The sequence below is a fragment of the Carcharhinus amblyrhynchos genome, chromosome 25, assembly GCF_965287045.1.
Source record: "Carcharhinus amblyrhynchos chromosome 25, sCarAmb.v2.hapA, whole genome shotgun sequence".
Taxonomy (NCBI): domain Eukaryota; kingdom Metazoa; phylum Chordata; class Chondrichthyes; order Carcharhiniformes; family Carcharhinidae; genus Carcharhinus; species Carcharhinus amblyrhynchos.
This window is the reverse complement of record NC_137348.1, coordinates 25,114,946-25,128,566: the sequence shown is the minus strand read 5'-3', so window position 1 is coordinate 25,128,566 and position 13,621 is coordinate 25,114,946. Positions and strand designations below refer to the sequence as shown.

General features: G+C 40.6%; 1 protein-coding gene across 7 annotated transcripts in view; it reads left to right on the top strand.

Moving 5' to 3' along the window:
• Nucleotides 1-13,621, top strand: part of znf618 (zinc finger protein 618) — a 129,888-nt gene that overhangs the window by 73,009 nt on the left and 43,258 nt on the right. For 5 of the 7 annotated variants that reach the window (XM_080211991.1, XM_080211994.1, XM_080211992.1 and 2 more), the window contains exon 2: nucleotides 3,066-3,358. The exons of the other annotated variants lie outside the window; for them this stretch is intronic. In XM_080211991.1, the coding sequence (XP_080068117.1) occupies nucleotides 3,160-3,358 (199 nt within the window). In that variant the 5' untranslated portion in view covers nucleotides 3,066-3,159. The remainder of the gene's footprint in view (nucleotides 1-3,065; nucleotides 3,359-13,621) is intronic. 7 annotated transcript variants of the gene reach the window in all.

Below are 13,621 nucleotides of genomic sequence, written 5' to 3'. Positions count from 1 at the left end.
AAACAGCTGGAAATGATGCATGGAAAGGTTGAATTGTTTTATAAGTTTTTAGCAACTTTTGATGACAATTGCCCAAGGCATCTACTTCACTAAAATTGGATTCTTGGAAGGAAGATAACTGTGTTAAATTTGAATTCAATGTATGCGCTGATAATAAAACATCATGTGCCTCTGAGAGCTGCACTAAATTGTACTATTGAGATTTGATTTATTATTGTCATATGTATTAATATACACTGAAAAGTTTTGTTTCTTGAACATTATACAGCCAAAGCGCACCTTACATAGAGAAGGAAAGGAGGGAGTGCAGAATGTAGCATTACAGTTATAGCTAAGGTGTAGAGAAAGATTAACTTAATACAAGGTAGGCTCGTTCAAAAGTCTGATGGCAGCAAGGAAGAAGAAAATTCAGTCAGTTGGTAATTGACTTTTGTATCTTTTTCCTGACAAAGAAGGTGGAAGAGAGTATTTCTAGGGTGTGTGGGGTCCTTAATTATGCTGGCTGCTTTTCCGAGGTGGGGAAGTGTAGACAGTGTCACTGGGTGAGAGGTTGGTTTGAGTGATGGACTGGGCTTCGTTCACAACCCTTTGTAGTTTCTTGACTGGATAAAAGCAAATTACTGTGGATGCTGGAATGTGAAACCAAAAGAGAAAATGTAGGAAAATTTCAGCAGGCCTAGCAGCATCTGCAAGGAGAGAGAAGAGGTGACTTTTTGAGTCCAGATGACCCTTTGTCAAAGCTTTGCCTTTACTCAGCTTTGACAAAGGGTCATCTGGACTTGAAGCATAGCTCTTTTCACTCCGTGCAGATGCTGCCAGACTGCTGAGATTTTCCAGCAATTTCTCTTTCGGCTTTGGAGCTTCTTGCTATCTTGGACAGAGCAGGAGACAAAACCAAACTGATGCAAGGGTGCATCTGTAAAAGTTGGTAAAAGTCATAGCAGACATGCCAAATTTCCTCAGTCTTCTGAGAAAGTAGAGGCATTGGTGAGCTTTCTTAACTATAGTGTTGGCATTGTTTCTTTTGAAGTTGAATTTATAAAACAAGTATAAAACCAATACAATGGATAATGCCCAAATTTCACATTCTTGTGCAGTTTTAATCTTTAGAGCAAGTTATGAAATATTAATTACCAGGGTGACTTAATTGCTAGCAGACATCAATAGTTTGGCAGCCCAAAGCTTATAATGACACTTGCTTTGTAATTGTCAGAAGAAAACCGCCAGATGTGGGTGTGAAGGTGTGGACATTTTGTTCACAATTAGGCATTTTACTGAACTAAAAATTTGTCATTATTTAATACATTTTAAATTTCCAAAACTTGTTCATCAAAAATAAATGGTTTGGAAGATTTTTTGAATAAATCCAGTGTTTGTGTTTTATTTTAGTGCCAGCAGTGTTTTGTTGCTTTTCCTTCATTGAACTGTTGTGGTCAACTGTGGTCAGCTGTGTACTTTAAAATTTCCAATATACTTTGATTTGAAAAATGTGGAAATAATTACTTGGAATAAAAAGTTGTTGTCTTGATTAGACAAGTAGCTGACAAATCTTCTGGTGCTTTGAAGCTTAGAGTGTAAACTGTCCTATAAGTGAGCTGTTGAGCAGCTGTAAATGTGCTCGTGTGGCATAACTTGTTTGTATTAGTGTACTAAATGAAATAAAAGTTCACATTAGATCTAAGTATTTCCTGGACATTTATACCTATGAAAATTTACATGTTAGTTGAACTTTGTCCTCCTTTGGTTTCTTGAAGACTAAAGATGATTATGTTGAGTATTTTCATAAATTCAAGTTGACCACCTCTTCCAAATGTTAGAAGTGATTATAAAGGCTAGATGAATGATTAGAATATTGAAGTGAGAGAGTATTAGAGTGAGGAAATTTTCTGTCTCCAGTTCAAGGTGGAATTTGTACCTCATGTCAAAAGGCCATGGACTTCAGCCCTGCGCCAGAAAATTAAACACTGCATATGGCCTTGACATTTCAGTAGAATTCTGAGGAAGTGTTGCACTATTCGAGGTGTTGTCTCAAGATATGTCCAGCTTAGACCCTATCTAATTTCTCAGAGGGATGCAGACATCTCACGGCACTTGGAAGAAGAGCAGAAGACCTCTCTTGGCACCCTGGCCAACATTTTCCCACGTCTGACTTCACTAAAACAAATCATTTAGTTATTCATCTTATTACTATTTATTGCACTTTGCAGTGCAAAGGTTAGCTGCAGCAATGAATGCTGAGACCTTTGAATATCATGAGCAAAGATACTTCATAAATGCAAACTCCCTTTCTCAACTTTTCCTTACTTACTCTTTTCTGAAGACCTAGGTGCAAGCGTGTAGACAAAATCATTTTGCTCTTCCCAATCCCAGAAGGAATTGATGCACAAAAAATGGTTGAACATAAAAGAGAAAAGATTCTGCATTTGAGTAGTATGTTTTGTGATGTCAGGATGCCCCAAAGCACTTCACATTTCAATAATGTACCTTTTGAAGTGTAGTCAGTGTTGTAATGTAGCAATCAATTTTCTCCAGATAGGTCCTCCCAAATGGTAAAGCCGGATCACCTGTTTTAGCAATGCTGGTTGAGATATAATTATTAGACAAGATGAGAGAAAATCTTCCCTGTTCTTCAAAATTAGTGTTTTGGAATTCTTAAGATCCATACTTAATCTTTTAACTAAAAGAAGGCAGAACTAAAGGAATAGCCTAGATATTGTGCTCAAGTCTCTGAAGTGGAATATAATCTAACCAAACCTAACGCTAATCATATTCCTCAAGATATGAGGGAAATTATGTTGAGGTTATTCTAAAAAGTAATTATTGGTAACTGTCACTGCAATCCACATCATAGATGTACAGCAATAATGTTTGTAAAAAGTGCAGTTTTCCTCAAAATAAAAATGAAGAAAAGCCCAACCATTTGAAAGAATCCAATGCCTTTCCAACCAGACCAAAACAAACACTTAAAAGCTTTAGCTATTACCTTAGTCATATATTTCCTTTCTCTAAAATACAAAATTAGTCAGGCTAAATATAGACATTAATATATATTTTTCCCCTAACAGAAATTGAACAGTGCAAAGGATTGTTGCAGTGACTCCGCCTGATTCTGACCAAAATTTTAAGAAGTATAAGAAGTACGGAATAAAGGCCATCACAATGAGTTCCCTTGATGCAGCAATAAAGACTGAAAATAGAGATGAGGAGAGTGAAGTGCATGCTGAGTTGTGGCAAGATGAATCCAAAGATCACAAGAGCAACAAAAACGCCTGTGAGGTAGCGGAGATCTGTGTTGTGATTGGTGAGGATGGGGCTCAACGATGTTCTGAACAGGATCAACCCAAAAATCAATTAAGTGGTAAATATTAACATTCAAGTTTACCTATATATTAAAAAAAATTGACCAAATGGCCCTTTTTTTGTGTTGTAGATTTTGTGGCGATTCTACATTTAACCTATTTTTGTTGTATTTTGTGATGAAAACCCATATAGCGACGATCACAATGGGAAACCAATATAAATAATTGATAGGAAAATCAAAATGAATGTTTTACAGTCAATTAACTAATCATTTAAAATCTCATTTCATAATGGTAGTATTAAACTTAGCTATTATTCCTTTGCCTTTCATTAAAGCTGTTACTTGGAAGCCTCACCTTCTTCCCAAACAGTTGTCCTCTGTTATGGATTTTTAACCCAAAGCAAGTTGGCTGTTTGATCGTGGGAGATTCTCCAGTCTGATCAAATATAACATGCTGGACCGTGTTTATGATGGAATGCTCCTCTTTCAGTCTCTTACAAAGCCTATTCAATTGTTTGTCAGAACTATTGAAAATTTAGATTACAGATTTCAAAAGCTGCATGTCTGCCTGTGTTACATACCTTTTGTACAACATTTAAAATATATTCTATAAAGCTCAGGAAGCTTATTAAGAAAAGGTGGAATGCATCTTCCTTCTAATTTTAATTAAAAACATTTGGTTTACTTGTGAAACCGAGCAGAAAAGTTCTAAATGCCAGCTGATTATTACTTAAGTTTAAGTTTATTTATTAGTGTCACAAGTAGGCTTATGTTAACACTGCAGTAAAATTACTGTGAGGATCCCCTAGGTACACTGAGGGAGAATTTAGCTTGGCCAATCCATCTAACCAGTACACCTTTCGGAGTGTGGGAGGAAAATGGAGCATCAGGAGGAAACCCACGTAGACATGAAGAGAACATGCAGAACCCGTGCAGACAGTGACCTAAGGCCAGGAATTGAACCCAGATGTCTGGCGCTGTGAAACAGCAGTACTGACCACCGTGCTTCCCTTTTATTCATAGGAAATGTAAGCATTTTAATTATTGGCACCTAAGTGACCAAGGAAGAGAGGCAGTGTCTTTCCTAATCCAAAGTCATTTTAATTTTAAAACCATTAAATGAGTTGAACTTTGAAAATTGAATTTTAATAAAGTCACTAAATGTCATTGACCTGAATGTTGTAGTTTAAAGCATTCTCGTGCAGTAAAGCAGTATATCCTCAGATTCACCATGTGCAATGCAATGGGATCTACTGGTTTAACCATTGTCATTACATGGAGTATGGTTACCATTGAAGTGAAGTTTATTTATTAGTCATAAGTAAGGCTTACATTAACACTGCAATGAAGTTACTGTGAAATTCCCCTAGTCACCACAGTCCAGTGCATGTTCAGATCAATGCGCCTAACAGCATGGTTCATTGGGTGAACCAGAAGGTCAGGGTGCACGGAGTTGGGGATAAGGTGTTAGTGTGGATAGAGGATTGGCTGTCTAATAGGAAGCAGAGAGTTGGTATCAATGGATGCTATTCTGGTTGGCGGTTGGTGACTAGTGGAGTGCTGCAGGGATTGGTGCTGGGGCCTCAACTGTTTACCATTTGTATAGATGATCTGAAGGAGGTGGCTGAGTGTAGGGTGACGAAATTTGCTGATGACATGAAGATGGGTGGAAAAGCAAATTGTGCAGAGGGTGTGGAAAGTCTGCAGAGAGATCTGGATAGGCTGAGCAAGTGGGCGCGGACCTGGCAGATGGCGTATAATGTTAGCCAGTGTGAGGTTATCCACTTTGGCAGAAATAATAGTAGGAGGGATTATTATTTAAAAGGTGAAAAGCTGCAGCATGCTATGGTGCAGAGGGACCTGGGGGTCTTTGTGCAAAACCCAGTCTGCAGGTGATCAAGAAGGCGAATGGAATGTTGGCCTTTATAGCGAGGGGGATAGAATATGAAAGTTGGGAGGTCTTGCTGCAACTGTACAGGGTACTGGTGAGGCTGGAGTGCTGTGTGCAGTTTTGGTTGCCGCACTTATGGAAGGATATATTGGCCTTGGAGGGAGTGCAGAGGAGGCTCACGAGGCTGATACTGGAGATGAGGGGGTTGGCCTATGAAGAGAGACTAAATACTCGTCGGAGTTTAGAAGGATGAGGGGGGATCTTATAGAGATGTATAAGATAATGAAGGGGATGGATAGGGTAAAGGTAGGGAGATGCTTCCTGCTTAGAAAGGATAGCAGGACTAGAAGACACCATCTCAAGATAAGGGTGGGGGGGAGGGGGTAGTTTAGATCAGAGTTGAGGAGGAACTTCTTCACTCAAAGGGTGGTGAACCTCTGGAATTCTCTGCCCGTTGAAGTGGTGGAGGCTACCTCGCTAAATATGTTTAAGTCAAGGGTAGATAGGTTTCTGATAGACAAGGGAAGTAAGGGTCAAGGGGAGAAAGCGGGAAAGTGGAACTGAGCCACTTCAGATCAGCCATGATCTTATTGAATGGCGGGGCAGGCTCGAAGGGCTAGATGGCCTACTCCTGCTCCTATTTCTTATGTTCTTATGTCTTTCAGAATATGGGAGGAAACCAAAGCCCCTGGAGAAAACCCACACAGCATGGGGAGAATGTGCAAACTTCACACAGACAGTGACCCAAGCTGGGAATTGAACCCGGGTCCCTGGTGCTGTGAAGCAGAAGTGCTAACCACTATGCTACCGTACTGCCACTGACCTTCATGCGTTACCTTTAGTGGTTTATTTAGAATCTATCGGACAAGAGAGATGCTCCACATTCTGTAAACCTTTTCTTCTTCTGAATAGTGTCATCCTCGAGGTGCTTAATCTACTGGTTGTATGCTTATAAATTTCACCCAATGAACCAGTTGAGCTTAAACAATTGATTTGATTTATTCGTGTCACATATTGGGATACGGTGAAAAATATTGTTTCTTGCGTGCTATACAGACAAAGCATACCAAACATAGAAAAGGAGAGAGTTCAGAACATAGTGTTTGAGTCATTGCTATGGTGTAGAGAAAGATTAACTTAATGCGAGGTAAGACCATTCAAAAGTATGATGACAGCAGGGAAGAAGCTGTTTGAGTCAATTGGTACATGATCTCAGACTTCCGTATCTTTTTCCTGAAGGAAGAAAGTGGAAGAGAGTATGTCTGGGGTGTGTGGAGTCCATGATTATGCTGGTTGCATTTCTGAGGCAGTGGGCAGTGTAGGCAGTGTCAATGCATGGGAGGCTGGTTTGAGTGATGGACTGGGCATCATTCATGACCCTTTATCGTTTCTTGCAGTCTTGGACAGAGCAGGAGTCATATCAAGCTGTGGTAGAACCGGAAAGCATGCTTTCTATGGTGCCTCTGTAGAAGCTAGTGAGAGTTGTAGTGGACATGCCAAATTTCCTTAAGTCTCCTGAGAAAGTCAAGGTGTTGGTGGGCTTTCTTAACTATAGCGTCCGCGTGGAGAGACCAGGGCAGCTTGGTCATCTGGATACCTAAAAACTTGAAGCTTTGTTTTGCCTGTTTAGCACGCAAGAAACAATACTTTTCACTCTAGTGATGCATGTGACAATAAATCGAATCAAAGAGATTATGCCATGGATTGCCATACAGAATGGTTATGGTGATTAGGAATTTTACAAAATTATGTTAGCTGAAATGAAATTTATTCTCTAGTTTGCTTCCCCTAAGTATATTTCATTGGGTATTTGAATGTCTCATATTGGGTTGAATTATGACCCAACACAGCCTGGGTGCAGATCTGCACTTGGCTTGAAACCATTTACTGCAGTGGTTAGTGCTTGCCCTGGGGCATAGGTTACTGTCCAGAAGAAACCAATTGCTGATTGACCAGAGGAATTGGATCAGAAGATCCTGTGTCCCCGATTAGTGGAACTGTTGGGGGAAAAAAAATAGTAATTTGCTTTAGTGGTTGTCATATGGTCATGCCCTTCTTGGATCCTTTGACATGTTGTAGGCTGAATGCAAGCTGCAATGCCAACTTCTGGGCATTCCAGCATTTAATTGTCTGTCTTGACATATCTGGAGGGAAATTAAGTAGATAGTAGTAATGGAAACTAAAATTCAGCTGCACTAAGGATCAGCGCTTGACCCTGTTCCTGATTGTCATGACTGGGGAAGTGAGATAGGAAATGCCATGGTCAGTGATGTTTGTAGATAACTTTGAATAACGTAGTGGGGATGATGAGAACATGAATATCTGGAAAATTGGAGGAAAGGAAGACTGGCATGAGGATCACTAGATGGAAGGCCCAATATATGGACAGCCAGTTTGAGCCTTGGGAAGTGGATCAGAGTGAAAGCTTGAGAAAATGAGCCGTTACAAGTACCTGGGATCAGTGGTGGCAGGCGATTAAAAATGTGGCAATAAATATAAGCAACAGATCAGCTCTGGTTAGAGTAATTAAGAATGCAGTGGAGTATTATTGCTGAAACTGAAAGGAAAAATCTACAAGATAGCTTTGAGACCAGCCATAATATATAAAGCAGAATCTTGGGCAGCATCACAGACAGTGGAGGAACAACTGTGTACTAATGAGGTGCAGATAGATAGATGGATCTGTGAAGTGACAAGAAAGGACAAGACCAGGAACCATAACATGGGGTTGGTGAAGATTTTGAAGCATCAAAGAAAGTAGCCAAGAAGAGATTAAAATGATAGAGAGGATATGTGGTGAACTGAGTGGTAGGGATGGAACTGCAGGGAGAAGAAGAGGATGGTCTAAGGCCAATGGAAGGATGTGGTGGTAAGAGATTTAAATGCAGTGGAATTGGAAGAATGGGTCATTGGCAGGAGAAGATGAAGGATCATCGATCAGCATTGGCAACCCAAGTAAAATGGGCAAAGCCAAAAGAAGTAATAATTGTGGTGGATGGTAATTCAAAAGGATCAGCAGTGTGAGTGAAATATATTATGCCCCAGTTTTTTTAAAATTCTCTTCTGTACTCTGGTGTCAGCTTTATTTAACCATTGCTTCCATAATGTGAAACATAATCATTAATTGGCTAATAGGCCTGCATTAATAATTTCTCCTAACATTTGATTCATCAGAAGAAAAATGAGTTTGAAACTTCATCTGTTTGTTTCCTTGACTTATTGTAATCTCTAGTTCACTGATTTTGAAAAGGAACATCTTACTACCATATCAGTTTTCTGCATTATTTTGAGCACTCTATGTCCTTATAGTAGTCTTTTGTAATGACAGCAAGTAGAATCCTTTCAACTCTGTGCTCAAGTGTAAATTTTTGGAGTTAACCACAAATTGCTATCTGCTTTCAGACAGCCAGTTTCATAGTGGATTATGTGCCTTTCGATGAAGGTTATAAAGAGACTTGTGAAATTCTGGTATCTGTTGTGGATGCAATTAAGCTGTTTCTTGGATTTTGTTAATGGAATTGTTGGCAACTGCTGTGGAAAGCAAAAGGAGATCTATTAGAATTAAGTTTTGTTCATATTGTGTACAAAATTATACCTAGCACGCGAGTCTTCACCTTGAAGAATGGTGAGGTAATTGATGGCTAACTCTAGTAACATTGTTTTGGAAAATAAAAGTCTTCAAATACTACTGCCACCTGAGGCAAAAAACCTACCATAAGTTCTTAGATTTGTAGGTGAAATGGAGGAGGATCATCAAATAGGAAAGTTCTCAAAGGGAAAATATTACCAAAGTTGTGTAATATAAATGTTTGCATGGTTTTAAGCTCAGTTCTGAAATACTATATGCTTTTGGTACATTCGTGGTGCCTAGAAGCCATCCTAGGTGCTTTAAAAAGTCTGTAGTAATGGAAATTTTGACCACAATTTGACTTTGGAGAATGCCTCATCAGATATGTGAGAATACAGGCTTCTGTATTTAGTGTTCAGGCACAACTTTGGGATGCACAGATTTCTCAGTAACTTGTATTGGCAATCTTAAAATATTAGTGACCTTGAAGAGTGACAGTTATGCAGATGATCAAAAATATTTGGAATTTATTGCTTCAACATAACTGATTTAAGACTTCACAACTAACTTTTAGGGTTATTAATGAACTGTGTTGTACCTATTCTGAGCAATAAATTTTTCATGCTGTTACGTTCTTTTCTCAGTCATCAATATCAGTAATTTCTGTGCCCTACAAAATTAAGATGTGCATTATTTCAAGTTATTACTTGGATTGAGAGTTTGCCACTTATGCTCAGTTTACACATATGTATGTTTGTTTAGCATAGTTTTCCATGTCTCGCACTCAATTTGACTGCAATTTGGTTCTGCATCAAAAAATCCCATAAGAATGTGATAACACTTTTATGCCATTTTTGGAGCAAGAATTTTGATTACACAAAAAAAAAGAGACAAATGATGCATGGAAATAATAAAACATGAATCAGGTTTACTAGGCTGATACCGGAGTTGAGGGGATTGAGCTATGAGGAGAGGCTGAATAAACTAGGCTTGTACTCGTTAGAGTTTAGAAGAATGAGGGGAGATCTCATTGAGACGTATAAGATGATGAATGGGATGGATAGGATAGAGGTGGAGAGACTCTTCCCGCTCAAAAAAGACAGTAGGACTAGGGGGCACAGCCTCAAGATAAAGGGGAGGCGGTTTAGAACGGAGTTGAGGAGGAACTTCTTCACTCAAAGGGTGGTGAATCTCTGGAATTCTCTGCCCGTTGAAGTGGTGGAGGCTGCCTCGCTAAATATTTTTAAGAAGCGGGTTGATGGGTTCTTGATAAGAGAGGGGATTAAGGGTTATGGGGAGAGGGCGGGAAAGTGGAACTGAGCCACAACAGATCAGCCATGATCTTATTGAATGGCGGGGCAGGCTCGAAGGGCTAGATGGCCTACTCCTGCTCCTATTTCTTATGTTCTTATGTTCTTAATAAGTCATCATTGAAATCAATGGAAAGGTTTAGACGGTGATTAATCCAATATTATCGGCAAAAGTTAATAGAACCCCAAAGATGCGCTCATATTTATTTTCTTTCTGTCTGATTATGAATTAGGGGAAGCACCTTGGTGTTTCCTGAGAATTGGCATGAAGCAGGGATGACAACAGAGAAAGAAAAAAGAGAAAGTGGGAAAATTGTGAAAAGACCAAAGAAAATACTGCCCCATCCCATTTGCCATTTTACTTTCTTCAAACTTAATCTCCTCACCTAAATATAGATTTTAAATAGCCGAGACCCATGCACAATCCTTTTGGTATTCTGTGAGTTAATTCCCTGTAGTTCTGAAAATGATCCATTTATTCCTGCTTTTTTTTCTTCAGTTAGTTAACTAATCCTCAACCCATAATATATTGGTCCAGACCTTCTGGTCTCTGGATAAATTGGAGACCAGAGGTACCCTTAAGAAATACTAATGCAGCCCATGATATGGCCAGTGGAATCCTGGTGTAAGCATGTTCCCAATACTTATGTGGAAAGTTTAAATCTCCAGTTGCCAGTTTTATCCTTTACCAGATTTCTCTATCATTGGCCAGAATGATGGAGACTTGGGTTGTTTGTCCTGTACTTACTCTATTTAAAAATCCTGGCTTTTGCATGGATTTATTTCAGAGGGTTTCAAAGTATATATAAAACCGGTGTAACTCAAAGTAAATCAGCTGCAGTATCAAAGCACTCCAGAACCCACAGCAATGTTCATCCCCATCCCCTGACTGACCATCCTGTGGTAAGAAGTCTCATAACACCAGGTTTATTTGGTAACAAATGCCACTAGCTTTCGGGACTCTGTCCCTTCGTCAGATGAGTGGGCACATCATGACCATCCTGCACCCAATTGCCTGAGCTCCCTGATTGACCATGCCACCTGACCTATCCCCTCCCATATCCACGTAACTTAAATATTTGCTTTCTCTCTTATCAAAGTAGCTGAAACCTTTAAATTGAGCAGTTTACTGTAGCTGGTTCTGTAAAAAAAAAGAGGGTATGTTTTCATTTTCCCTGGCTCTTCTACACTGTTAGAAGTCTCACAACACCAGGTTAAAGTCCTTATTACACAATGTTAGATCTAAAATAGCTTTATTTGTGTCATTTTTATTTTTGCAATTTTATTCACCTTTTAGAATCTGTCTTGATGTGCTTATTGAATATCACATCCAGTACACGTGTAAGAGAATTTGAAGATAGCTTTTCTCATATCATATTCCAAACTACATGGGGGTCCTAGTGCACGAATCATAAAAACCTCAGTCTGCAGGTACAGCAGGTGATCAAGAAGGCAAATGGAATATTGGCCTTTATCGTGAGGGGGATGGAATATAAAAGCAGGGAGATCTTGCTGCAGTTGTACAAGGTACTGGTGAGGCTGCAACTAGAATACTGTGTGCCATTTTGGTCCCCTTATTTGTGAAAGAATATATTGGCTTGGAGGGAGCGCAGAGAAGGTTCACCAGGTTGATACTGGAGATGAGGGGGTTAGCTTAGGAGAGATTGAGTAGATTGGGCCTCTACTTGTTAGAGTTTAGAAAGCTGAGGGCTGATCTTAGAGACATATAAGATAATAAAGGGGCTAATTAGGGTAGAGGCAGAGAGATTCTTTCCACTTAGAAAGGAAACAAGAACTAGAGGACACAGCCTCAAAGTAAGAGGGAGTCGGATTAAAACAGAGTTGAGGCGGAACAACTTCTCCCAGAGGATAGTGAATCTCTGGAATTCTCTGCCCACTGAAGCGGTGGAGGCTACCTCATTAAATATGTTTAAGTCACAGGTAGATAGATTTCTTATCAAGAAGGGAATTAAGGGTTATGGGGAGCAGGCGGGTAAGTGGAACCGAACCACTTTCAGATCAGCCATGATCTTATTGAATGGCGGGGCAGCCTCGAGTGGCTAGATGGCCTACCCATGCTCCTATTTCTTATGTTCTTAAAATTTATGTTTCGCTATATCTTGGCAATCCTGCAATGAGAAGTATTGTCCTTTACCCATAGCTCAACATAGTTTTTAGCAGGAATGACTAATAAGAACATAAGAACATAAGAAATAGGAGCAGGAGTAGGCCATCTAGCCCTTCGAGCCTGCCCCGCCATTCAATAAGATCATGGCTGATCTGTTGTGGCTCAGTTCCACTTTCCCGCCCTCTCCCCATAACCCTTAATCCCCTCTCTTATCAAGAACCCATCAACCCGCTTCTTAAAAATATTTAGCGAGGCAGCCTCCACCACTTCAACGGGCAGAGAATTCCAGAGATTCACCACCCTTTGAGTGAAGAAGTTCCTCCTCAACTCCGTTCTAAACCGCCTCCCCTTTATCTTGAGGCTGTGCCCCCTAGTCCTACTGTCTTTTTTGAGCGGGAAGAGTCTCTCCACCTCTATCCTATCCATCCCATTCATCATCTTATACGTCTCAATGAGATCTCCCCTCATTCTTCTAAACTCTAACGAGTACAAGCCTAGTTTATTCAGCCTCTCCTCATAGCTCAATCCCCTCAACTCCGGTATCAGCCTAGTAAACCTCCTCTGCACTCCCTCCAGGGCCAAAATATCCTTGCGCAGGTGCGGCGCCCAAAACTGCACACAGTACTCCAGCTGCGGCCTCACCAATGCCCTATACAGCTGCAGCAAGACCTCCCTACTTTTATATTCAATCCCCCTCGCTATGAAGGCCAGCATCCCATTCGCCTTCCTGACCACCTGCTGCACCTGCAAGCTGGGTTTTTGCGACTCATGCACAAGGACCCCGAGGTCCCTCTGCACCGTCGCCTGCTGCAGTTTTTCGCCACGTAAGTAATAGTCCTTCCTACCATTCTTCCTACCAAAGTGGACCACCTCACACTTGCCAACATTAAATTCCATTTGCCATTTCCTGGCCCATTCGCCCAGCCTATCTAGATCCTTCTGCAGACTCTCCACACCCTCCGCACAATTTGCCTTTCCCCCAATCTTGGTGTCATCAGCAAATTTCGACACCCTGCGCTCGGTTCCCTCCTCCAGATCATCTATATAAATGGTAAATAGCTGAGGCTCCAGCACCGACCCCTGGGGCACTCCACTAGTCACCAACCGCCAATCCGAATAGCACCCATTGACCCCCACTCTCTGCCTCCTATTTGACAACCAATCCTCTATCCACGCTAACACCCTACCCCCAACTCCATGTCCCCTGACCTTCTGCAATAACCTCTTGTGAGGTACCTTGTCAAACGCCTTCTGAAAATCCAGAAAGACCACATCCACCGGCTCTCCTCTATCCACTGCCCTAGACACATCCTCATAGAACTCCAGTAAATTTGTCAGACACGACTTCCCTTTAATGAAACCGTGTTGCGTCCGCCCTATCAAGCAATTCCCTTCAAGATGCCTCGCAATTTCCTCCTTAATG